General features: G+C 39.7%; 1 protein-coding gene across 2 annotated transcripts in view; it reads left to right on the top strand.

The window, feature by feature from the left end:
• Positions 1-27537, top strand: part of FGD6 (FYVE, RhoGEF and PH domain containing 6) — a 69435-nt gene that overhangs the window by 32439 nt on the left and 9459 nt on the right. For both annotated transcript variants that reach the window (XM_058191409.1, XM_058191408.1), the window contains exons 6-18: positions 3660-3811; positions 4639-4795; positions 5564-5651; positions 13931-13981; positions 14799-14857; positions 19299-19370; positions 20736-20804; positions 23850-23933; positions 24563-24642; positions 24752-24854; positions 25299-25442; positions 25556-25658; positions 26229-26356. In XM_058191409.1, the coding sequence (XP_058047392.1) occupies positions 3660-3811; positions 4639-4795; positions 5564-5651; positions 13931-13981; positions 14799-14857; positions 19299-19370; positions 20736-20804; positions 23850-23933; positions 24563-24642; positions 24752-24854; positions 25299-25442; positions 25556-25658; positions 26229-26356 (1290 nt within the window). The remainder of the gene's footprint in view (positions 1-3659; positions 3812-4638; positions 4796-5563; positions 5652-13930; positions 13982-14798; positions 14858-19298; positions 19371-20735; positions 20805-23849; positions 23934-24562; positions 24643-24751; positions 24855-25298; positions 25443-25555; positions 25659-26228; positions 26357-27537) is intronic.

Raw genomic sequence — 27537 nt, 5'->3', positions numbered from 1 at the left:
GTGTTGTTTTTGATTGATCCATGTTCATGAATAGGTGTGTTCAAGATTGAAGCATAAGTGTATTCAAGAATGGGACATAATAAATGGAAAGTGCATACATTCCCAGCATTTTTCCTCTAGCAATTTTAAGTATTTCTATTAATATTAAGAAAGTTAAATGTTGCTTATGCTATTGAGTTCCATATGGGTTCTATTAAGCAATAACAGTCACTTGGCTTATTTCTTTGAATGTGAAAATCATAAACCTCCAAGGATGCAAAAAATTAGTTAAATGTTGCCAATTGGCCCCTACTGCATGAAAACACTTTATTTCCATATGGACAAAGCATCTGTTTTACCTTGGAATTTAAAGTACTTTAGGCTTTAATACCAAGAAGCAACCCCATCCCTTCCTGTCCAGTTTTCGGTAATGCAAAGTTAAAAGGAGGTTACAGTAAACTAAAAAAAATGGAAAGCCTACTAATATTCATTCCTCCAATGCACTGTTTTTAAAATTGTGCATAAGCCAATGTTTCAAACAGCTGTGCATCTGTGTATATAATTGCTGTACCTTATCTGCATAGAAAAGCATGCAGTTATGAACACATGGAACAAATCGATTCTAATTTGATTTTTCTGATGTCTCCAACATATGGATGTTGGAATTGTTTTGGGGATATGGAAGCCATAATGAGAAGGAAGCAAAAGCACAAGCACTGAAATTCCATTTCAAGTGAGCAGATAATTCTGTATTTAGTGTGCATTTAGATTTGCACAAGAATCAGCTGGTTTGTAGGTTATATTTTACTAATAGTGATTGAATATTTTACAAGCGATATATACATTTTAATAATAAATACTGATTAGTGTGTAATTTAGTCAGATATACTTTTTGCAGGAGAGCATACCATGCAATTTAAACATAGCAGAACTAAACATTTTATAAAACATAACTCTTCTCACATCTACTCTCTGTGGTAATGTAGCTATTTTGCTAGAAGATCTGGAGACTCTAGAGGCAGCACCTAACTCCCAGATGGCCCTGGCCCCTTCTCTGCCTCCGATACAGAGCTCTCATCTGAGCCTTCCCCAGACTCCACAACTGGCCCATGTTCCTTCCCAACCTCCTCACTGTCCGACTCTGCTGCCAGCTCCGCAGGCCGCTGGGGGACCACAACAGAAGGTCTGCAGGAAGGTTGTCATTGTGTTCATCTGAATTTGACCACAACTTCCCGTGGGGGCTGAAACCCTGTGCCCAACAAACTCAGTTCCAGCTCCATGGAGAATTGCAACATATTCCATTAAAAATGTTACAATTTCTACAGTTTTTGTCAACACAGAAGCTGCATTTCGTTTATATTAAAAAAATAGACATGACTCATTTCCTGGTTATTCCACCTAAATCCTTGTTATTAGTTAAGCGTGAAAACAATAATAATAGGATTGATTGACTGATTATGTACCATCAAGTCATTTTCAACTCCAAGTGATCATATATGTAAACAGATTTTTTTTCTCCATAAAATAGCAACAGTAGTAATTTTATTCATGTGTTTATATGTAAGAAAAATATCAACACCATAAAACAACAATATTGTAACAAATTACAGTAAATCATAAATATTATAAATCCATGAGATATACAGTACTTATATAACATTTGTATATTCAAATTAATAGCTGCTAAATGATCTAATTCCAAATGTTATTCAAGTGGGAGTCAATTCCAAGTATCAAGCCAGCTCACAAAAGATTCTCAATTATGATGTGGCTGTTCTAGTATGTAGCAGAACCAATTGACCCTGGTCTGATAATTAGATCAGAATCACAGATACAGGAATAACCAGCAAGTCTTTCAAATAACTAGACATGTCTATATGCAGGACACAACATGTCATCATTTTACACTATATTTTTCCTAAATTCCCATCTAGTGCAATACTTGGCAGTTAAAAAAGCTAGGAGTAAAATGTATAGAGTCCAGAATAGTACAAACAAGCATTTTAGACATAAAAAGTGGAATGAAGCCTTCACTAATACATACTTACTTATAAATTTTTATGCTGCCCATCTCATTGATAGAGTGACTCTGGATGGCTTACAATATAATAAAAGGTTAAAAATACTAGAAAATAATTAGAAAATGAATAGAAAAGATTGAATAGAAAAGCTAAAATCAAGATGATGGATGGGCTGGAGGTGGAGATTCTCTCTACCTTGTCAGCCACGCACAATGTAGCTAATTTCTGTTGGGGCTGTAGACCAAGCGGCAGAGCCATGTTATTAGGCTCTTTTGAAAGGCCAGGAGTATGGGGTTGACCTTACCTCTGATGGGAGAATATTCCAGAGGGCCACAACAAAAAAGGCTCTTTTCCTGAACTTTCCCAAAGTTCTTTGGCCAATGGGATCTGAAATAGGTCCTTTCTCCTGGAACGAGTGGGGTGGGCTAATCCGATCAGAGTAAGGCAATTCCTCAGATACCCTGGACCCATAATGGGCTTTAGAGATAACATTTAACATCTTGAACTGAAGCTGGAATCAAACTGACATCCAGTACAGCTCATACTATGTCTCATGTGCCATCCAAAGGACCTCCAGAACTGTCCACACTTCTGTGTTCTGTACCAATTGTAGCTTCCAAATACTTCTTTAAGAGTAGCCCCATGTAGAGCATGTTACAGTAATCCAATCAGGAAATGATCAGGGCATGAGTGACATAACACTTTGTGGTCCTGTTCTAGTGTTCTAGAGTGGAAGTGGGGGTCAGTTTTTCTGATACATGCTCTAGGATCATAAATTACTGACTACTGTCACAACACAGGATTAATCATTTTTAAAAAAAACAGTAGTCTAGTTCTTAAACTGAATGGTCCTTGTGCAACCCTAATACGGAACTTCAGGAGTTATGTATGTTACAGCTACTACTTGTTCTATAAATCTTCTGAAACCTACAATCCTGGACAGACTAAGGTATTTCAAAATTTCAATTTGATTGATACAACCTACTTTAGCTATACTTTCCTGGGAAACTCTTGGAAGAAGTAATCCACCAGTAGGACAAACAATCAGTGCTATAATTCATACAGTATATTCTTTATCATATCAGACATATAAAGTCGTGTTCTAATTTTATAAATGAATCAAAATTCAAGGACATGTCCATAGTATATAATAAAACCTCTTACTAACAACTTTTTGAAAAAAAGCGTTCTATAGAAGAACTTTTATAAATAATCCTTCCTGCCAAACTGCAATTTCCTGCTTTCTTTGCAGGAAACAATGAGAGTTAAAGTGGTGTAAGATTATTTTATATATATTCAATATAAATTAAGATAGGAGTTAAATAAGTCAGAGAAATTGTTTATATATTTTGTCATGTCTTTTCAAAGCAAACTTTCCAAGAGATTGAATCTATATTTTGTTCAGGCTTGTTTGAGCTTGTCTTCCTTTCCATTCCAAAGTCTATTTTACCTTGGATTGTTTATCTGATCCTAGAAAGTTGGATAAATGGATAATCAATGTATACATTGATGAAAGAAAGAAAGAAAGGAAGGAAGGAAGGAAGGAAGGAAGGAAGGAAGGAAGAAAGAAAGAACATTGAAAGAAATGTAACCTGCATTGTTGTTTGGAGGCTGGTTTCTCAAAGTATGTGTATATGTTTCTCATTTGCCCTGTAATAGGATTTTCGGGATTCAGTGGCACATGCTTCTAGGCAGTTTGGAAAGCCAGTAATTGAAGATAAGATTCTGAATCAGATCTTGTACTATCTACCTCAGCTATATGAGCTTAATCGGGATCTCCTGAGAGAACTAGAAGAACGCCTTTCTCATTGGTAACATTTTCTTTCTCTCTCTCATTCTTTCTGTACCTTTTGCTTCTCATGGAGATTGATAGAATAGCTTGATGAGTATCGAACTTCCAATAACGTTTAGGGTGGAGAATATGGTGATTGTCCAAAGCCTAAATTTACTTCACAAGCTACTGGGAGCCCTTTGAATTTAGGTAGCTACTTGGAATATATGTTGAAAGTAAAGCCCCTTTAGTTCTGGGCTTATCACAACGACTGGACTAAATTTTGAAAGAAACCCAACTATGAATAACCTAGATCTGAGTGTGGCCTCTTTTGAGATTCCTTGACCTCTGGATGCAGAATATGTAGGGACAGAAAGAGGTAAAAAGAAAAAATCCCCCCCCCCTGCACACAGAGATAGTTCTTAACTTACAACCATTCATTTAATGACCATGTAAAGTTAGAAATGCATTGAAAAAATTACTCTCCAATACCATTACTCACACTTACAACCATCTCCACAGACATGTGAGCAAAACGTGGGCACTTGGCAACTGGCATGTGTTTACAATGGCTGCAGCATCCTGGAATCATTTGATCACCATTTGCAACCTTCACAGCCAATTTCTGACAGGCAAAGTCAGAAAATTGGGGAAGTCAGATCTACTTAATGACTATGTGATTCACGCAACAACTGCAGTGATTCACTTAATCATGGCAAAAAGGTCATAAAACTGGATGTAACTCATTTGACAGCTGTCTTGTTTAAGCAATGGAAATTCTGGTCTCAATTATGGTCATAAATCAAGGACTACCTGTACTGCATTCTTCAGCTGCAAATTCTAATTTTTTACTGTGTTGAATTCTAGGATTGACCATCAGAGAATTGCTGATATATTTGTGAAAAAGGGGCCTTACTTAAAGATGTATTCAACTTACATAAAAGAATTTGATAGGAATATAGCCCTCCTTGATGAACATTGTAAAAAGAACCCTGGGTTTGCAGCTGTTGTTCGAGAATTTGAGGTAATTTAATCTTTTCAAATATATTGGTTTCCACCTCATCTACAGACTCTGGATTTAAGGAAAGTTTTATGTAGTGTAAATTCAGAATGTAAAATGCATATATTTTTTTCACAGATATAGTGTACATATGAATTAGGGTTTTGTGAGGATTAGATTGCACATATGATAAGGGATCAATATTTTTATATAACTGTCAAAATATTGACCTAAGAGTGCTTATAAGGTCCATGATAGCTTTGGTTCATATAATATGATCAGAAAACCCCATTGCTTTGCTATTAAATGTTAGCATTAGACAAGGCTTTTGGTAAAATCATTTTTCACTTCAGATGAAATCTTTTGCCAAAATGCACAGTTAAAGCACCACACCTCCATGTTTAGTTTCTTTGTGTATCTGAACGTAAATCTATGAATCTATCTTTGTATATTTGAACATGAATCTATATGAAGGCATAATGCCTCAGCTTCACTTTTACAATTGGATATCTGCCTAGTATGGGTGAATTATATTTGGCTCATTCAGGAATGGGCAAAGACAAAACAGTGAACTTTTACAATCATAGCAAAGTGACATGCTATTTATTGTTAAAGGTCATTTCTAAAGTGTAGCCAGCCCATATTAGTCCACTGGTGGTATAAAAATTAACATATAATCACAAGGATGATAACTGCTTCATCTGGTTCAAATCAACTCACTCTATAAGTGTTAAAGTAGGTTGCTTTAAATAAAGTTAGTTGGTGTGGAAATTCTAGAATTTTATTTTTCAGATGAGTCCCCGCTGTGCTAACTTGGCACTGAAACACTATTTGCTGAAGCCAGTTCAGAGGATCCCTCAATACCGGCTTCTTTTAACAGGTAAGGCTAAACTTTACAAGGGACGGTGGCGCTCACTTTCGGGGGGTGCGGTTTGGCGCTCCCCGGAGATGGACAGCCGGCCTTGCCGGCCCTGCTGTCTTGCGGGCCTGCCGGCCTGTTGGTCTCCGGCCTGTCGGCCTCCCGGATTGCCGGATTGCCAGATTGTCGTTCTGCCGCAAGTACCATCGGCGGCTGGAATTTTTCCGCTAGATTTAAGTCCTAATACCATCGACCTGGTCATGAGCCTGGACATCGGCTCTGTCTTGAACCTGGACACCGGCCTTAGACATTGGCCCTGACATCGGCAGGGCTTGGCGGCTTGGACGGTTTTTAGCTCTCGGCGTTCACCTCACCGCGAAGGACATCAGCGGGACTATCATCTGACTGTGAACGACTTTGGACGGCCTTTACCATCCTAGGCTTTAAAGGCCTAGTTTTATAGCTGATTTTAAGCTAACGATAATGGCCGCTATTTCTGTCATCAGCGGCATTGCAGACATGACTGTCAACTGTCTGGCGTAGTTAACTTTAAACATGGTCGTTCCTCATGGTGTTCGCCTGACAGTGGTGTACCGGTCCGCTAATTCCATCAGCGGACTTGGACAGTTTGATCCCGTTTACATCTTATATGGACAGGGGTCGGTTTTACTACACTTGTAGGAACTGCTGGCTCAGGATACCCTTTTTTTCCGTTGTTACCTGATCCTATTATGAGTTACTCGGCGCTTGAGCTCTTACGGCTGCGAGGTTCCCCCGCCTCGCAGGAGTGGCCCTCTGCTCTATCGAGGCCTACCTTAATGAAGGGTCTTGGGACCCAGAGGTGGCATGCCTCGAAGAAGAATCTCTGGGGTTTTTAATAGGTTTTTAATAAGGGGCTTTTAAAGGGGAGGGATTGTGGTGGGGAGTGACCCGTCGGGAGGTATGTCCAGTCCCAGCGGGCTCACGACACTATTTCACTTGGTCCGAAGACGGGCGGGAGGATTGTACAGGCGGAGAACATTATTCCATCTGTACGGTGAGTGGGAGGGGCAGATATGGCGGAGGCAGGGGCCGTGTCGCTCTTTGGGAGCACGTGTTCGATGTTTAAGCGATCACGTGCTCCGGCCCCAGTCCTCACTCGTTCCCGGATGGTCAAGACCCTCAGAGCTTGGGTCTTAGGCTGATGCTTTGCAATGCCGGTCCGTGGTTAACAAGGCTCCCCTGATTTGTGATCTTATTCAGAGGAGTCCGCGGACCTTATGGGCATTACGGAGACCTGGTTGGGCACAGAAGGGGTGTACCCTGGTGAACTGTGCCCTCCGGGTTTCCGTGCATTCCATCAACCGAGGACCCAAGGTAGGGGTGGGGGTGGCGGTTGTGATTAAAGAAAGTCTGGAGCCGAGGTCCACTGTTCCTCAGATAGCTGGCTGTGAATCCCTCCTTGTGAAGTGGGGCCACGGAATCAGATGGGGCTGTTGATCACGTACCTGGCTCCTTGCTGCGTGACTACAGCCCTACCTGAACTGCTAGAGGTGCTTGCTGGCGTGGCGGTGGAGATCCCCAGACTACTGGTCTTGGGGCATTCCAACCTGCCATCTGCCGGCTTGTCGTCGACGGTGGTTCAGGAGTTCCAGGCCTCCATGACGGCCTTGGACCTGATTCAAGTAACTGATGGCCCTACACACATTGGGGGAGGCGCGCTAGACTTGATTTTTATCTCTGGTCAGTGGGTAAATGATCTGGATTTAGGAGATTTAGTGAAAGAACCGGTGTCATGGTCAGATCATTTTCTTCTTCGCCTAGACTTTCAGACCGCCGCTCACCACCGCGGGAGGCGGAGCCAATGCGTTGGTTCCGTCCCAGGCGCCTGATGGACCGGAGAGGTTCCTGGCGGAGCTTGGGCGCTTCCTGAGGATCTTACCCACGGCACGACTGAAGAACTGGTTGCGGCCTGGGAACGGGCCGCGGCTGGGGCTTTGGACCGTGTCGCGCCTTTGCGGCCTCTGACCCGGCGTAGATCTCAATTGGCTCCCTGGTTTTCCGAGGAGCTGAGAGAGATGAAACGCCGGAGAAGACGCCTGGAGAGTGTTTGGAGGTCTAGCCGTTCCGAGGCTGATCGGACACTAGTGAGGTCCTTTACTAGGACCTACCTAGTGGCAATGAGGGAGGCGAAGCGTCTCTACGTTTCCACCCTCATTGCATCGGCAGATAACCGCCCGGCCGCCCTGTTTCGGGTGACCCGTTCCCTCCTCCATCAAGAGGGACGGGATGACCTGCAGGGACGAGCTGAGGAGTTTAACGGTTATCTATCGATAAAATCGTTCAACCGGGATAGTTTGGACCAAGATTGCGATGATCCAGCCGGGACGACAGAGACGCGTCTTGTTGAGGTTATTTGGGATGAGTTTGATTCTGTGGCTCCCGAGGACATGGACAGGTTGCTGGGGAGGTTACATGCAACTACATGTTTACTGGACCCGTGCCCTTCCTGGTTAGTGCTGGCTGCTCAGGAAGTGACACGAGGCTGGCTCAGGGATTATAAATGCTTCTTTGATGGAAGGGTTTTCCCGCCGCCTTGAAGGAGGCGGTGGTGAGACCTCTCCTCAAGAAGCCTTCCTGGACCCAGCTATTTTGAGTAATTATCGTCCAGTCTCAACCTTCGCTTTGTGGCGAAGGTTGTTGAAATGGTTGCATGGCAGCTCCCCGGCACCTGGAGGAAACTGTCTATCTGGACCCGTTCCAGTCCGGCTTCCGACCGGTTATAGCACGGAGACGGCTTTGGTCGCGTTGGTGGATGACCTCTGGAGGGCCAGGGACAGGTTGCTCCTCTGCCTTGGTCCTATTAGATCTCTCAGCGGCTTTCGATACCATCGACCATGGTATCCTGCTGCGCGGTTGGAGGGATTGGGAGTGGGGGCACCGTTTATCGGTGGTTCTCCTCCTATCTCTCTGACGATGCATGAGCAGTGTTGACAGGGGCAGAGGTCGTCCTCGGGCGCCTCACTTGTGGGGTGCCTCAGGGGTCGATTCTCTCGCCCACCCTGTTCAACATCTATGTAAACCGCTGGGTGAGGTCATCAGTGGTTTCGGGTGAGTTATCATCTGTGCGCTGATGATACTCAGCTGTACTTTTCACCCGGACCACCCCAACAAGGCGGTCGAAGTGCTGTCCCGGTGCCTGGAAGCTGTACGGGTCTGGATGGGGAGAAACAGACTCAAGCTCAATCCCTCCAAGACGGAGTGGCTGTGGATGCCGGCACCCCGGTACAGTCAGCTGCATCCGCAGCTGACTGTTGAAGCAGTTAGTGGCCCCAAAGGAGGCGGTTCGCAACTTGGGTGCCCTCCTGGACGGACGGCTGTCTTTTGATGAACACCTGGCGGCCGTCGCCAGGAGGGCCTTTTACCAGGTTCGCCTGGTTCGCGTCCCTTCCTTGATCGGGATGCCTTATGCACGGTCACTCATGCTCTGGTTACGTCTAGGCTGGATTATTGCAGTGCTCTCTACATGGGGCTGCCCTTGAGGTGCACCCGGAGGCTGCAGTTAGTCAGAATGCGGCTCTTGTGAGTAATGAGGAGCCGCTCGTGGCTCCCACGTGACATCGCTGCTCCGTAGCTTGCACTGGCTTCCTGTGGTCTTTCGGGTGCGCTTCAAGATTTTGGTAACTATCTTTAAAGCGCTCCATGGCTTAGGACCCGGGTACTTACGAGACCGCCTGCTGTTACCTTTTGCCTCCCACCGACCCGTACGCTCGCACAGAGAGGGTCTCCTCAGGGTGCCGTCCGCCAAACAGTGTCGGCTGGCGGCCCCCAGGAGTAGGGCCTTCTCTGTGGGGGCAGTGGCGCTCTGGAATGAACTTCCCCCCGGTCTGCGTCAAGTGCCCGATCTTCGGACCTTCCGTCGTGAGCTCAAAACATATTTATTCATTAAAGCGGGACTGGCATAATTAGTGATGTATTTTAATTGGGGTTTTAATATTTTTTAACTTTTTAATTTAAATTTTAATAATCGGCCTTTAAAATTTGCTCTTTTTAATTGTTGTTTTAAACTGTATATATCTTTGTTTTTACTTTGGCTGTACACCGCCCTGAGTCCTTCGGGAGAAGGGCGGTATAAAAATTTAATAAAATAAAATAAAATAAATAAATAAATAAATAAATAAAAATATTTGTGTGGGTGTATGTGTATGTGTATAATAAAGGGATAGCAGTATTTTATGTAGGCCATTTGATTCCCCCCCTAAATTAAATGTTTTAAAATATCACTTTACTCTGTATTTTAATGAGTAAATTTTGCATGTGTAACAATTGGGTAAACAATAATAAAAAATTACGTAACAAAAGTGGGAATTTCCATTCTTTTGCATAAGCCATTTTTGATATGTTTTTATTCTGTAAAATACTTACTGCTATTTCAGTTCCTTCAGAACTAAATAATAGTGGCTGAACCATTCATGTCCCATTGAAGAAGTTTTGAAGATGCTCAAGATCCTCCTGTCCACCTAATAGATTACTTTGACGTCCACTGCTACATAATGGCTAACCATTTTTATACATGCAGTAAATCTTTCACTGGCTAATAGCTGTGATTAGAATTGATAACTGTGGTTTAAAATTATTTAAACCAAAAGTTCAGAGCTGATGCTTTCAATAAAAAAAATGAAGCACTTCAACAGTAAACTGAACTTCAACAGTAAACAGTTCAGTAAACTGAACAGTAAACTGAACTTCAACAGTAAACTGGAAATTATTTTTGTATTCCACTGGCATGGAAAACAGAAATGTGGTGTGTGGGGGGTATTTTGTTTTCAATATTTTGACTGCATCATAATGAATTTTGAGAATGAGTTGAAACACTCTTTTGTGATCAATGAGAGGCAAAAAAACTTGTATTTAATGAAATGAAACGTATGTTTTATTTTTACAGATTATAGAAATGTTGCCTTTGTTGGCAAAGGTGCAGAGAATGATATTTTTGTTGAGTTAATGAACTCCATGCTATTTGGGTTTCCTCACTTTTTTTTCTGATCGTATGTTAGTGCAAGTGGCAGATCAGGAGATATAGATGTTGGTTCTAGTCTTGTTCATACTGTGGTTTTTGGAAAAGTTTGAAATTGCTGGGTAACTTAGCAAGTTGTCTTTCTTGATTGACAAAAGTTCTTCCATCTTATTATTTAGTTGACTATGCAGTCTAAATGATAATTCTGTTAATTAGTCTCTACTTAATCATTTGCATATGAATAAATACGTGATTTGTCCACTTCTTTGGATTTGTATATCTGAATTACTAAATATGAAATATGCTTGCTCTAAGAAAATATTGCTGGTCTGAAAATGTACAAGTTACATGTTCAGATATACGCATGTTTTTGCTTCCATTCTTCGATATGAGTAACATATCTTATTGTGGACAATGCATAATCCCTCTGACTAGTTCCTAGATAGAAAGGAAAGCCTTTGTTTGCCTGGGACTTTAAAACAGAACCATGAAACGCTTTCAGTTACTTTAGCTCCCTTGAGAGTGAAGTCAGTGAGACTTAATAGATTCAGCTGGGTGAATTATTGTGGCCTACATTCAGTAGCTCAGTAATCCCAGAACCATTGTTACATTCCTGAACTTTGCAGTTACTAATTCAATGAAAGAAATTAGAAAGAAATTTAGTTCCTGTAGCTGAAACTATTTACAAGAGAAAATGAGCCTTGGTACTTAAAAAAGAACTGGAGTATAGTAGAAGAGCTTCTGATTAAGACAAAACAATCCATTTGATTTGGATCGTGAAATTGATACATCTGGGTTTTTTTAAGGAAATGATCATGATATTTGGAAAAGGTGCTACCAGGTTTTGTGCTATCATAGACTAATATAGCTCTTTTCCTATAATATAGAGCCTATATTATACTATAATATGTGTTTTCCTTTTTGTTACATTTTTGAGAATTAATTGCAGTTAGTTAAAGAAGTTGTAGTGAACTTCTGCAGTAGACCAGAGAAAGGGAGCTCGAACCGTGAAAATCCCAGTTCCCTTTCTCCATTCCAGCACAGTTATTCCCTTCTGCACACAGACGAGAGGGGAACCAGAGAAAGGAAGCTTGGATCTGAATTGTCTCTCTCTGTCACAGTGCAGCAGTTCGATTCTGCACATGGAAGGGAAGGGAGGGGAACGGCTATGCTGGGCTAGAGAAAGGAAGCTTAAATCTTAAAGATTCAAGCCTCCTTTCTCCTGCCCAACACAGCAGCCCTATTTTGCAAGTGCAAGGGAGGGGAAGGTTTGGCCAGAGAAATGAAGCTTAATCTTTGGGATCTTCCTTTCTCTGGTCCAATCCAAGAGTTCCCTTCCCACATGGAGGGGAGCTATCTGCCCGTCTTTGGCAGACAGCCCTTTTACTCTGTCCGCTTAACATCTCGGATGGTTGCTTAACTGGGAGAGCTGGGATTGCAGTTGTTAGCAAAATGATTACATGGGCATTTCATTTAATGACCACAGCAATTTAGGATAAAAATTCCAGACCCAATTTGGTTGTAAGTCAAGGACTACCTGTATAAATGTTAAACATTTAAGTGTACTATGTCATTGTATTGAAATAACATATTTTGACAAGGTTCTTACTAACATAATAAAAGAGGGAGGGGGGAAATCTGTTTTAAAAAAGGAACCAGATAGAGGGTCCCTCCGTGTACTGTGGGAAAGCGTCCTTATTTGTCTCTCCAGTGCACTTATTTAATAATAAAAATATATCATTAGGTGGTTTTTCACTTCATCAAACACCATCTTCTGCATCTTCATAGCAAATTGTTTGTAAACTCAGGTTGGAGGAAAGGATTAGGAAGCCTCTATCTAGATCAGGATATTGTATATAAACATAGAGAAAGTCAAACTGAAAACATAGCTTCACAATGTACCATTTACATATTGTATAATTGTTTGACTGCATCAGCTTATATTAAGCCCTCTTCCTTTATGTGTCCTCCAGCTGAAGAAAAACATAATGACTTGTTCTCTTTTGCATGTGCTACTTTCAAATGTAGTGATAGAAATGGTAGAATTTTAAGTCAGTCAAGATGTGATACAACTTTGGGTTGTATTATTGCAACCATAATAATTAAGATGGTCTTAGGTTTATAGCATGTGGGCTAATTATGCATTAAATTAGCAAATTTTCCTTCTAATCTCACATACAAAGGTTATGTTATGTTGCAAGTTGCACCTAGTATATACTTTGGAAGCAATTGTACAATTTTATATATTCCAGGGCTCCTTGTTCTATAGAAAAGGGCAGCTGGTTCTAGAACAGTTTTGGTTCAGATTAATCTCTGATAGAAAAGTTCCAGTAGAACTACTTTAATAGAGGAGCAAAATGTTCCTCTGGATCTTTTCTGACTCAAAAAGATCATTTATTTCCCTTCCTTCCGTTTACTCATATCCTTCTGCTCTTCCTCTTCTTTCTGTGGACTATTATTACTTACAACATCCTCTTTTTGATACTTCTTTGCCAGAATAGCACTGTTATGTATTCCTTAACTTTTGCATTAATTAGAAGTTCAAATACTTGAAATAAATATTCCAAAATGCTGTATTTCTGTAGAAATAAAAAGGTGTCTTTTCCCCCTAACATCTTTGTCATATTAAACTTGAAAGTAGAAAAAAAATCTTTTATGTGGAAAAAAAATATGTTAAGGTGGATTCAGAAGATGGATTATATTATATTGTGAATTTTAAGGCAATCTCATGGAAATAATAAATATTTTTGTGTGAGAGATCTGCATGGTATTAAGGCAGAAAAGGGGAAAGGAAGCTTGGCCGTAAATCTATTAAATAAAAAATCTATCAATTCCACTTTTTTGTTAGAGTCTCCTTGGGTGTCATACCCTTTAGATAAGACATTGCCATTTTAAGCATTTAGCTCAATTCTCAATTGTTTTGATTTTGTTTTGACAAGAATCTGATTTGCTGGAATTATTTTGTAGTCAGCTCGGCCATCTAGTGGCCGAGAGCAAAACTGTTAGTAAGACCACAGTCCAATTTATTAATGGAGAAGTCACTAAACACGGTGTTAAAAGTGCACTGTTAGAATTTTAAAAAATTTCTTTCTCCCTTGAAACAAAAAGCTTCTGATTCCCTCATAGCAAAGAGGGAAATGTGCCTTGTATACAACATGCCAGCATTTTATATCTCAATTATCAGAACCCTTCAATACTTAAAAATCCTTAATATTGTCTTGAACAAAACTTTCACTTCATATTTCAGGTCACTAATTTTTATTAGGCTGTTTTTGATAATAACATCATTCTGTTCCCCTTGCAGATTATCTAAAAAACCTTTTAGAAGATTCAGCTGACTTCAAAGATACTCAGGGTAATTATTTTGTTGAATTTTAGTTATTGAAATAAAAATCTTTGCAGAATCAAGGAATGTAAAATCTTCTGAGATCAGGAATGGGTTTGTCAGTAAAGGTCATTGCAGAGTTTCCAAAAACAAACAAGCTTTGCTCTTAGTTGTAAAAGCTGCTAATTGCCTAGAAATCAATTTTAAATGAATCCTAAAGCTACATAAAGGTTACCATTCTGGTTGGTTTAATTGTAGTCAAGCAATTGAGAAGATTTATGTACCCCTTTGGGCAACTGAAGTGAGAGTACTCACTTCCCCTTCTAACATGATGCTATCATTGATTGTGATATGACATTGAGCGGAGAAGTGATAACTTTTTGGGTTGTGCACAGTTCAAAAAGGATTCTGAGGAAATGCCTTAGACTTCACCTAAGAACAGGTTTTCTCTACTATTTTTTCAAGGAGTTTGACCTTTTAGATTTTCATGTTTGAAAATGGCTGGGCTCCCATAATGAATAGCAGAGAAATGCTAAGCTCAATGTAGGGTCTGTCCAGTTTGGTATCCTCCCAGATGTGTTAAGTTTTAAGTCCTGTAATTCCAAGTAGCCGTCCATAATAATAGATATTTAAATCCAATGTATACCCAGCTTGTTGTAGTTTGATTGCTTTTAAAGTGTCTTATTAATAAGGGTGCCAATTTTCTGTAAAGTTATTTCTTCCAGTTAGAACAATTTATTTCTGATATGTTTCAAGCAGTGCCCATATAGGAGAATTAGAATGTAAGTATTGAATACATGATAAAGCAATATAGAATATATAAGAATAATTCTATATTCTTTTTAAGATGCTCTTGCTGTTGTCATAGAAGTGGCCAATCATGCAAATGACATTATGAAACAGGGGGTAAGTGGTGTTCCAGTTGTAAAAACTTAGATAAAGTTTTAAAATAGCAGACACCATTTTTTGCTATAATAAATTTGAATTATTGTTTTGTCACAAAGCTCAAAGGTATACAAATAGAATGTCATTATATTTTAACATGATGTTGATAATTTGTTTCTACTGAAACATATTTAAATATATTTAAGCATTACTATTTATTTATTAAATTTGTTTGCCACTTATCTTACTGCAAGGCAACTGTAAGCAGTGTACAACATTAAAATGAAACCATAAACATATATATAAATGTATAAAATCACATTAAAAATGAAATAAATTAGGAATGTTTAAATTATTATTTTTTAAATTAAAATTCTTATTTTTAATACATATAGCCACAAGAATTGTTTAAAAAGAGAATATAATTTATATAATTTGTAATTTATATATATATCTATATATATGTTTTCTGAGGTTTTCGCGGGTGTTTGTATGTAGGTCTTTGGTTATTTGGGTTTTCTCCCGTGTAAAATTGGAAGTGTTCGGCGATGTTTCGATGAAGTCTCATTCGTCATCTTCAGGCTGCTGTTTACAGCTTCGTGCTTCTAGGGGCAATGTGTGATCGCAGCTGTTTCTTCCTTTTTAACTGCTAGTGGGGGTTTGAACTGATTGGTTGGGAGCTTGGCTGTGTTCTGATTGGGTGGAGGTGTGTTCTGATTGGGTGAGGTTTTTGGCTGTGCTCTGATTGGATGGTGGGGTTGGCTATGCTCTGATTGGCTGGGTGTGTGTTCTGTTTGGGGGGGCTTGGTTGTGCTCAGGTTAGTCTGAGGGATTTGAGTTGGTGAGCTAATCCCTCAGGTTAGTCTGAGGGATTTGAGTTGGTGAGCTGCATTGCTGTTGTTTGGCTTCGCGTTTGTGGTCGTGCTACATCTTCATGGTGGGTGTCAGTCTGCTGCTTGTATGGATTAGAGGGGTTTGAAATGGCTAATGATGCAGCTGCGGTCTGGCTTCTGGTCCGAGGTCGTGCTTCATCATCGGTGTGGATTTGAGTCTGCTTTCCATGTGGATTTGTGGTGGTGACATGCTGTGTGGCACTTGTGAGTGTGGGTCTTGAGTCATTCTTCATGTTAGGGACTCGTTTGTCGATAAGGGCGGGTTTCTAAATGGCTGGTAGGCGGGAGGTATCATCTCATTTATTCATGCTGTGTGGGCATTTTTCTATCTCGATGGCTTCTCTGATTATTCTGTTGTTAAAGTGTTCAGTTTTGGCGATAGTTCTGGTATTTTTAAAGTCAATTTTATGTCCTGCTTTAAGGTGTTGGACCAGGAAAGAAGTTGGTTCCTCTTTTCTGATTGAGTTCTTATGTTCTTCTATGCGTGCACCAGACGAAAACACACACAAACCGCTATCTCCATGCACTCTCACACCACCACCCAGCACAGATCAACTCCGTAGGCAAGACACTCATCTCCAGAACAAAATGCTTAGCTGACGAACAACACCTAAAAACCGAACTACCCAATCTCACTAACATACTAACATCCAATGGATTCCAAAGAAATAAGATTACCAAAGTAATCCATACAGAAACCCCCACTAAAATCCAAGACAGAGAATAAGAAAACGGCAAAGCCCTCCTCCCATATATAAAAGGCACCACAGACAGAATCAGCAAGATCCTCCACAAACACAACATCAAGACAGCATTCTGCACAAACCGAAAAATATCCACCATCCTAAGAAACCCCAAAGACAAAATTGAGTTAGAAAATCAAGGAGTATATGAAATCCCATGTACCACCTGCAGCACCACATACATCGGACAAACCAACAGAAGAATAAGTGCACGCATTGAAGAACATAAGAACTCAGTCAGAAAAGAGGAACCAACTTCTTCCCTGGTCCAACACCTTAAAGCCACAGGACATAAAATTGACTTTAAAAATACCAGAACTATCGCCAAAACTGAACACTTTAACAACAGAATAATCAGAGAAGCCATCGAGATAGAAAAATGCCCACACAGCATGAATAAACGAGATGATACCTCCCGCTTACCAGCCATTTGGAAACCCGCCCTTATCGACAAATGAGTCCCTAACATGAAGAATGACTCAAGACCCACACTCACAAGTGCCACACAGCATGTCACCACCACAAATCCACATGGAAAGCAGACTCAAATCCACACCGATGATGAAGCACGACCTCGGACCAGAAGCCAGACCGCAGCTGCATCATTAGCCATTTCAAACCCCTCTAATCCATACAAGCAGCAGACTGACACCCACCATGAAGATGTAGCACGACCACAAACGCGAAGCCAAACAACAGCAATGCAGCTCACCAACTCAAATCCCTCAGACTAACCTGAGCACAACCAAGCGCCCCCAAACAGAACACACCCCCATCCAATCAGAGCATAGCCAACCCCACCATCCAATCAGAGCACAGCCAAGCTCCCAACCAATCAGTTCAACCCCCCACTAGCAGTTAAAAAGGAAGAAACAGCTGCGATCACACATTGCCCCTAGAAGCACGAAGCTGTAAACAGCAGCCTGAAGATGACGAATGAGACTTCGTCGAAACATCGCCAAGACACTTCCAATTTTACATGGGAGAAAACCCAAATAACCAAAGACCTACACACACACACACACACACACACACACACACGTGTGTGTGTGTAGGTCTTGGCATTTTCCGGTGGGGAGGTGGGGAGTGTTGCTGTGAGCGGGTTGGTTGGCTGTGTGGTTGCATCTTGATTGGTAGATGGAGTGGGCGTTTGCAAATTGGTCGAGGTGGGGAGTGTTTCTGTGAGCGGGTTGGTTGGCTGTGTGGTTGCATCTTGATTGGTAGATGGAGTGGGTGTTTGCAGATTGGTCAGCTGTTTCGTAGCATCCTGTGTGGGTGTGGTCCTGGTCTTTTGTTCCTGAGCTTTGGTGTTGTGGCCTCTGAAGTTCTGTGATGTGAGGTCTTGAGCAGATGGTTGTGATGCAACATCCTGGGCCCTGGTTTGGTTCCGAGTCTGAGGGCCTGTCATTTATTTATTTATTTATTTCGATTTTTATACCGCCCTTCTCCCGAAGGACTCAGGTCGGTGTACAGCCAAGTAAAAATACACTATATACAGATTAAAAGAAATTAAAAGAAAACATATTATAATGTGGCCGAAAATTTAAAACAATTTAAAATCTTAAAATATAAATAACCCCAATAAAATTTTAATCCAGTCCCGCTTGAATAAATAGGTGCGTTTTCAGCTCACGGCGAAAAGTCCGAAGATCAGGCACTTGATGTAAGTGTTGTGTCTCGTCCGATCTCACCACCACAGCCGGGGTCTGCTTATCTGCTTCCGAACGCTGAAGAATGTCCTAGCATGCCTCCCGGCCCCAGCCCTGGCTCCATGCCCAGACAGGCTGAGGAGGGGGCATCTCCCGGCCCCAGCCCTGGCTCCATGCCCAGACAGGCTGAAGAAGAGCAAGTATCTCCAGCCCCCAGCTCTGGCTCCATGCCCAGGCAAACGGAGCAACTAGACCCCTCCCCCTCCTCCACAGCATGTGAGCCTGAGGAAGGTCTATTACCAACAGCTGCTGATTAGAGTGACCCTCACTTCAGAAGAATTGATAGGCGGCGGCGTCAGAAGGAAGGGAGGGGCAGGCCTGGATAAGTGCTGAGTCATGGAGCCACACCCCATGGCCTATATAAAGGATCTGCTTTCTGGCAGTCTCTGAGTCAGGCAAAGTCTAAACATATCTTGCTGAAGTCACTTTCTGGTCTCCTGCCTGCCTTGAGGACTTTGCTAGGACTTTGGCAGAGCTGCAGAGGCACACCTGATTCGGATTTCCCTGACCCGGCCGTCAGCGAAGGAGTGGGACACGACAGTAAGCCAGGGGGAAGTTCATTCAAGTTCATTCATGTGTTCCTGGTGTGTGTCAGCCTGCTTTGTGTGGGGATCGGAGGGGGGCACAGCAGCCAGTGGTGTCAACATGGTCTGGCTTCTGGATGGTGGTTGTGTTTCGTCTGTGGGATGAGTTTGGGTTTGAATCTGGTTGTAATGGATGGATGGGTTTGAGTCTGGTTATAATCCTACATACCTATACCCATGAAAACCTACGAAAACATATATATGTATGTATGTATGTATGTATGTATGTATGTATGTATGTATATGGCAAATATTCATGTGTGTATGTATCATTTTTTTTACAAATGTGTAATTTCCAGTTGTTGTAAAAAGAATGGTTAGGTTGAGGTTGAGAGGATGTTATGGCTATAATGGCTGATTGCATGTGAATGATTTCAGATATTTATTTATATCATGAGTTATTGTTATTATTAAATGCTCAACTCTCAACAACTTTGGGCAGTTCATAAACAAAAAAATATAGTAGTGAACAAAAATAAAACAATAAAATATGTTAAAAACTAGACAGTAACATTTCTACTTTCACCTTCCAGGATAATTTTCAGAAGCTTATGCAAATACAATACAGCTTAACTGGTCATCATGAGATTGTGCAGCCTGGGAGGGTAAGTTCATTTAGATATCATAGGAAAACTATAGATTGAAATTTTTCTTCTCATTCCCTTTGCAGATTAACAGCTCTGAAAAGAAAAAAAATAATTATTCATCCCTACCTGGGATGTTAACTTTTGTTTCTTTTAAAAAGCAAGACAGTTACTGCCATTACAGAAGATGCCACAAAGCAAAGTATGATGTCAAAAGCACAGTCCACTGTTTTATGTGCTTGTTGGTGTTCCGTGAAGGTCTACATAGATTAATCCAGCCTTGTCTTACTCTTTCTAGCATCTAGTTTTAAATGTAGTCTGTGGATTATAAATTAGCTTCTCTATTCCTTTCCTCCCATGCAAAAATTGCTTCCCTATCCCATAAACTTTAAACTATTTTTGGGATCTGTCTTCTATGGCCTTATTTACTTGTTAGAAGGGTCATACACATACTCTCAATAACCCGGCTCCAGTAACTGCTGAGAGAGACTGAAGCTGGATCAAGGAGAAAAGCAGTATTTTTTCACCAGGAAATGCAATACAATCTCTTACAGAAACACAGAAACATTCTGTGTTACACAAAGGAGCCTGAAGGAACTCTTTTTGGGGGGAGGGGGAGGTTTATCAAGAGAGTAAGCGCCCCCCCCCCACTAAAAAATCCAGATCCAAAATACATTCAAAGATGCTAGTAGAGCTCTGAAAGCACAGGCTTTTTCATTGATCCTAGAACAATCTTTTAAAGAATCTTCAAAAGCTCTAAAAGAAGGTTGGGTGAAGCCATTGTCAACACAATCAAAGGTTTGATAGAATTTGATAAAATTTTCAATCAGGGCTCCATGTAGCAGTCCCAAAGTTTCCCAATCATGGGAGCCCATGCAAAAGCTCCCTAAAATACAGCAAGCAAAAGTAAGTGGCAGTACTTACCTTTTCTATTCCCACCCGAAAGCTAAATCAATAGAATTTTCCTGCCACTTCCTCATCAAAGGTCCAAGCAACTTCCTTTCTTCTGCACCCAATGTCTAATGCTTTTCCTAAACTTGACTCTTTTTGTTTTAGAGTAAATTATTCACAAAAGTCAATATTTAAAAAAAAACAATCATGAAAAAAGCTTGTTTGTTTTTTCTGGGCTTGGAAAAAGCAGCATAGAATGTTCTACCCAACTGCAAACACTGGCTTTTTTCTGGCCAAGAAGAACCAATCGCTGCATGGAAAGTAAGGCTTGTTACTTTTTGGGTAAGAAGCAACTTTACTGTCTTGCTGCAGAGGTAGGTTAAAAGGAAAGCATATTCACAAGGGCGTATCAAAGAGTCTGGAGTTTAGTACATTACTACTAGATAGGAGATTTATATGATCTTGGCTGATTTTCTGTATCTATTTGTTGACCAGGTTTTTTTGAAAGAAGGTACATTGATGAAACTGTCCCGGAAAGTAATGCAGCCAAGAATGTTTTTTTTGGTAAGATGCACACCCTAATGCTAAAGTAATTTTTAATGGAGAACTAAATACCAACAGCTAGCAATTTCAGCTAATGGTTTTGAATAATTTACATTTGCAATTTGTGCTACTGTTTTTCTTTTATTGTGGCTTCATTAATATTCCATAAGTGAATTTCAGTAACCATTCCTCCATAGTTTGTGGTCTTCATGGTCTTTTTGTTCTTGAGAAAGATTCCCCTCAAAGTTCAAACAAGCACCTCACTTCTTGTAATGTAAAAATTACTTTTCATCTATAACATATTTGAATTGTACTTGGTATATGACTAAATGCAATTCAAATATCTATTTCATAATCACATAATTCTTTTAACAATATGTTAAATATCTGACTTAAGATGCAAAAAATTGCCATATGTAATGAATTCAGAAAGCTGGAGTATGTTTCAACAATGACCTGATTAGGTTCCTACATCTCACTAAGCCATAAATCATTGTTTATCAATAATACTGACTGAATGAATGTACATAGCTGACTTAGCTGAAACCAAACAAAATGAAATCATAGCTTGTTGTGATTTATGAACCAATCACTGAATCATATTGATCTGCAGAAAAAGTAAGATTCTACTTACAATACAACAAATTCCATATAATAACAATTCCAGCTTAAAGACCAGCAAGTAATGTAAGATTTCATAGAACTTTTTCATATGGCACAGAATAGAAGGATCATCTAAGTGACCTGCTTTCTGTTCTGCTGCTGTTATGAACAAAAAAAAGCTTAAGACTAAAATAACCAAAGTCCATTTGCTTTGGACTGTCCATGATAGTTTCCAACAATGTTGTTTGCAATGACTCTAAAAGATCTGTCCTTTTAATGTACACATATGTAGGTAATGTAAATGTTTGCCTGACTTCAAGAGTCTTTCCTTGGTTCTATCTGCCTTTCATCCTCTTTTTGCCAGTTAAAATCTTTGCTAATTTTTAATAAATAAACATCACCTGGACTTTTCCAGCTGCTTTGTGTATTCTGTTTGCTTGCTCAGATCTGGAAGTAGGAATTGATTGGAGTGTGTTGGCTGCAAACTTATTTATTTTATTTATTTATTTATTTATTAGATTTTAGATCCTTCTCCTGAAGGACTCAGGGTGGTTCACAGCCAAACTAAAACAGTATATAATATACATAATAAAAACAATTATTAAAAATCTTATTAAATATCAGGCCAAATTAAAACTATTTAAAACCATAAAAACCCTAAGTAATTTATATCAAAATATTAAAACTGCTAAAAATTTCTATGCCAGTCCTGCGCGAGTAAATAAATAGGTCTTCAACTCGCGGCGAAAGGTCTGAAGGTCAGGTAGTTGACGGAGTCCGGGGGGAAGTTCATTCCAGAGGGTGGGAGCCCCCACAGAGAAGGCCCTTCCCCTGGGGGCCGCCAGCCGACATTGCTTGGCAGACGGCACCCTGAGGAGTCCCTCTCTGTGAGAGCACACGGGTCGGTGGGAGGCAATCGGTAACAGTAGGCGGTCCCGTAAGTAACCCGGTCCTAAGCCATGGAGTGCTTTGAAGGTAGTAACCAAAACCTTGAAGTGCACCCAAAGACCACAGGTAGCCAGTGCAGTCTGCGCAGGAGTGGTGTTACATGGGAGCCACAACCGGCTCCCTTTATCACCCGCGCAGCTGCATTCTGAACTAACTGGACCCTCCGGGTGCTCTTCAAGGGGAGCCCCATGTAGAGAGCATTGCAGTAATCCAAGCGAGAGGTAACAACAGCATGAGTGACCGTGCATAGGGCATCCCGGTCAAGGAAGGGGCGCAACTGGCGAATCAGGCGGACCTGATAAAAAGCTCTCCTGGAGATGGTCGTCAAATGATCTTCAAAAGACAACCGCCCATCCAGGAGGACGCCCAAGTTGCGCACCCTTTCCATCGGGGCCAATGACTCGCCCCCAACAGTCAGCCGCGGCTGCAGCTGACTGTACCGGGGTGCCAGCATCTACAGCCACTCTGTCTTGGAGGGATTGAGCTTGAGCCTGTTTCTCCCCATCCAGACTCCTATCAATCATTTCCAACTAAACTGGAAATGATTGATAGGAGGAATATAACTGAGGTGTATGGAAGGCAGGATGGCATGGAGAAAGTAAACGGAGCGAAGATTTTCTTTCTCTCAAAACACTAGGATATGCTTCATCTAGTGAAGCTAATTAGAAGATTTAAGACAGACAGAAGAAATAATGTCTTTGCACAGCATTTAATTAACTTGGGTAATTCATTCCCATAAGAAGTAGGGGTGACTGCTAGCTTGAATAGCTTTAAAAGAGCAATTAGATACATTTGTAGGTGTATGTCTATTAGTTTTGAGGCTGAGTGTGATCTTAGTATTTTTGGGCAAAATACCTCCCCAGTTGCAGGGGGAAAATAGCAGTGGAGGGGATGTTTGTTAATTAAAAATACATTGCAAGATTTCCATTGTTTCATACAAAGCAAATAACTTAAGTGTATCTTGCAAATTAAAAAAAGCTATTTTTAAGGATTGGCTATTTCCACTGCTTTCTCCAATATATTGCTGTAAAAAATCCAGAATATGTCTTCAAGTTACAAATATATTTGGAGCAAATGAGACAAATGCCTTCTCTAGTTCACTGTGGTATAAGAAGGATGGGAGGTAACACATATTTTGGATTTCCAAGATTCTGTTGTTACAACCAATTTCAATAAAGTGTATAATTCTAGTTTTCCTGTGGAGTACGTATTTCCTGTTCGGGTCTATCCTAAAGGATTGACAGTTAATTAATATTAATGTTTTCATTTTTATCAGTGAAATTTTATCAATTTTTATATTCTTCGTAAATATAAAAATTATTGAAATCTGAATTTTACTCTTGAAAAAAGGGTAGGAAAAGTCCTAAGGAAGAAGACAAATCTCATGTCTATTCACAACATTCTGCTATATGCCCAGGGGATGGGGATAAGGTAGACCTTCTACACCAGACTTGTACAGTTGTAAATTGATATGTAAGTGTATCAGTTACATGAAAAAAATATTTTACTTTGCAGTTTAATGACACCCTGTTGTATACAACTCCTCTGCAGTCTGGAATGTATAAACTCAACAACATGCTATCGCTGGCTGGAATGAAAGTGAGTTATTATTTTGTACAGTAGCTTGTCTTGTAAAACATAGTTTGAACTTGTGCACCAAAATTAACAGTCTGAAATTGCTATTTGAGAAATCAATTGCTCTGATCATTCTGCCAAACGTAGGTAACTATTAGCAGTCTCATTTTCAGAAAAGCTTGGTAGTAATAAAAAAGCAGTGCAGGGAAACAGCAGAGATGGCAAGTTTTTTCCACAGCTTGTCAGATTTTCTGGTTGTATGTTAGACTGTTCTCAGTTCTATCATTTGAGCCAGTTCACATCATATAGCCTTATCAGGTCTCACAAATAAGCACCATTCTCCAGCTTATTTCAGGAGAACTTATCTGCTGGCTGTTCTACAGATAGGCATGGCCTATGACTGAGCTTATCTATGGCTTATTCTTTTCAGTTTTTTTAAAAAGTCAGTTCGTGCTCACTGGTTTATTTCCATGGCACCTTAGGCTTGATCATTTACAAATCTTGCCAACAGACACAATCAGAAGAATGGCCCAAATTAATTAATGAACCATAGCATGGTTAGTCCTGCCATGCAAACCAGCTTTGTGGCTGGGGACTTGTGAATGACAAGTGATAGAACGTTTCTCTTTTTATACTTTCTACTACCTTGCCAGGTCAAGAAGCCAACCCATGAAGCTTATCAAAACGAATTGAACATAGAAAGTGTAGAACGATCCTTCATCCTCTCAGCAAAGTAAGTATTGCCAAAAAAAAAAAAAGCCTCATAAAGTCAAAGGAAAGTTTACTTAGCGATGTTTTCTGAAAGAAGTTGCTTAACTGGTGTGCGTATTTAATTCCAACAGTTCTGCTACAGAGAGAGATGAATGGTTAGAAACTATCTCTCAGTCAATTGAAGACTACACCAAAAAAAGAATCACTTTTAACCCTACTAAAAGTCTGGAGGAGGTAGGCTTTCTTTCCAGAAGGTATACATTTTTATGTGAAATTATAAACAGTGAAACCATGTCATGCTCAACACTCAAGAGACCTTATAATTCTTTCTGTACATTGGGACCCAAGAGAAGGCTGAGCAATCTATTGTTGGGTGGGTATATTCTAACTTTGCATTTCCTGTACTGGACAGGAAAATAGTCTATATGGCCTAAACATCTTTGCCCAACTCTGACTGTATGAGATATGAGAAGAGGGCCTTCTTTACCTTGCTGAGAATGTTTATCCTTCAAATAAAAATTTAATTTCCCCTTCTAATATACATTGAAATCTAAGAAATTGTGCTGATATTGATAATGAGCCTGTAATATGTACTTTTCTACATAAAAAATAGAAAAATAAAAATAAAAAGCCTGTAAATGTATTTTTGTGCATACAATGTTTCTCATTCTTCCTCAGGCAGACCAAGAAAAAGAAGAAGACAGACCTGTAGGATCCAAAGCTCCAATCTGGATCCCTGATACCAGAGCTACCATGTGTATGATTTGTACCAGTGAATTCACTCTGACATGGAGAAGGCACCATTGCAGAGCTTGTGGGAAGGTTGTAAAAAATTAAGATTGTTAGCTTTAAAAAAAGAAGGAAAAAATGGAGACAAATGCATTTGAAAAAGGTCTGTGTGTATAATATACTTTATTACCTGTTTCTTTTTTCAGATAATCTGCCAGGCTTGTTCATCAAATAAACATGGATTAGACTACATGAAAAATCACCCTGCAAGAGTGTGTGATCATTGCTTTAAAGAGCTGCAGAAACAGGGTAAAATTAAATGTTTGCCTGTTTTTCACTTTTGCTCATATATTTACTGTGGTTATTTTTCAGGGATTAGAATTTTTAGGATTACAATAGTAAATTTTCATTTAAAATGGTACTTCAAGAGTTAAATACAAAAAAATCCTAAATATAAAACCTAGGCATTATTTAGCAACATTTTTAGTTTATAATATTGTAGTTCTTCAAGCATGAAAATATATTTCTTGATTAAACCTATCCTGTTTATACTTTTAAATTATTTACAGTCAGCCATTTTGAGTTATAATGCCTGCTACTTTAAAAAAAAAAACTTGCATCTGTCTGACATTAAAATTGTTACCTGCAAGCCTTTTCACCTATGTTCAGAAGTAATGAGAAAGCAAAACATTCAGAATAGCTGTACAATCCCTTGAACATTAAGACATTTTTAAAAGCTACAAGTTGTTTTTGAAATATTGTATACCAATATAATCAGAGATGGATGTATAGCTTATAAAATTAATAAATGATAAATTAAAAACTTAGTCCTTTAGTTCTCTGAATCAGAAATAACTGCAACTATTACCTTGATTTCAGATAATATGTACACTTCTAAAAATGGATCTCCACTAAATCACCGATCACCAACTAATGCTTTGTCTACAGTATTGCACAGTATTCCATCTGGCAGAAAGCAGAAAAAAATTCCAGCTGCACTGAAGGAAGTATGTCAGATCTTCTCAGTACTATTTTTTTTGGTATTTACTAATAAAGACCTGTTGCTTAATTAGAGACCAAATGTACTGACATCTAACTGTTGCTCTTTTCAAAGATAGTAGCTATAGAATAACAGTGTTTATTTTTATTCTGTTCTTACTGCTTTCTGATTCCCCTCTCTCCCCCAATATTCTTTCTGGGAAATGTAGGTAAGATTACCTGCCTTATTCTCAGCTAGTGAAAGTGGAGCCATGACTAGATCTACACCATGAAACACCATTATTTATCTTAATTTGAATGTGTTGATAAGCCACAATGGTAGACTGGCAGCTTTGAAGCGGCAGCCTTAAAGGTTTTTATATAATGCACTAAAAGTTTTATACACTGCACTAAATGTTTTGTATCTGGAGTTTGTTACAAAATGAGAATCATAGTTGGGCAACATTAGACCAAGTTAAAATGTGCTCCAAAAGTATGTAAGCTTTAGATCACTCTTGTTCCCATCTAATTCAGAGCTCTACCAAGATAATGAAAGCTCTGAAACCAATTTGTCAATTTTTCAGAACTCTTCTGTCTTTGCCTCTTTCCTAGAGTTGAGAGGGAGTGGTAATAGTAGTAGTTTATTGATTTATTAGTCTTTTATTAGTTTTATGACCTTACAAATCAAATCAAATATAGTACATAGTCCAATTTTGCAGTAAGCTAGGAAGAAATAAAGTGATAAAATATATATGTGTTAATAATACAAAGAGACAGTAATCAAATAAATAAATCTCCCTTACAGAATACAGTGGTTCATAAAACCACTCCCTTAGTTATAAATTTAGCAGTTCTATGTACATTTGAGCCCAGAAGGAAATATGACAATTTGTGGTTAGGATCCCAGTGGGCTATTCTTTCTAAAAGAAATGATAGGTGTTTAAAGATTAACAGGGCATATAATTGATAGTTAAACAAAATATAAGAAATATTTTCAACGACATGTTCTCGAAAGCCAAGTGGAGGAAGCGCCCAAATTTGGCCATGGAGATCAGTAACTCAAATCTTGCTCCAGAATAGAGCCTTCTTAAAGATTGTGTCAGATTCAATGACAGATATTTCTCAAGTTTATTTATATACATACATACATACATACATACATACATACATACATACATACATACATATATATATATATATATATATATAT

Source organism: Ahaetulla prasina, chromosome 7 (assembly GCF_028640845.1).
Source record: "Ahaetulla prasina isolate Xishuangbanna chromosome 7, ASM2864084v1, whole genome shotgun sequence".
Taxonomy (NCBI): Eukaryota; Metazoa; Chordata; class Lepidosauria; order Squamata; family Colubridae; genus Ahaetulla; species Ahaetulla prasina.
This window is presented reverse-complemented; position numbering and strand designations above follow the sequence as displayed.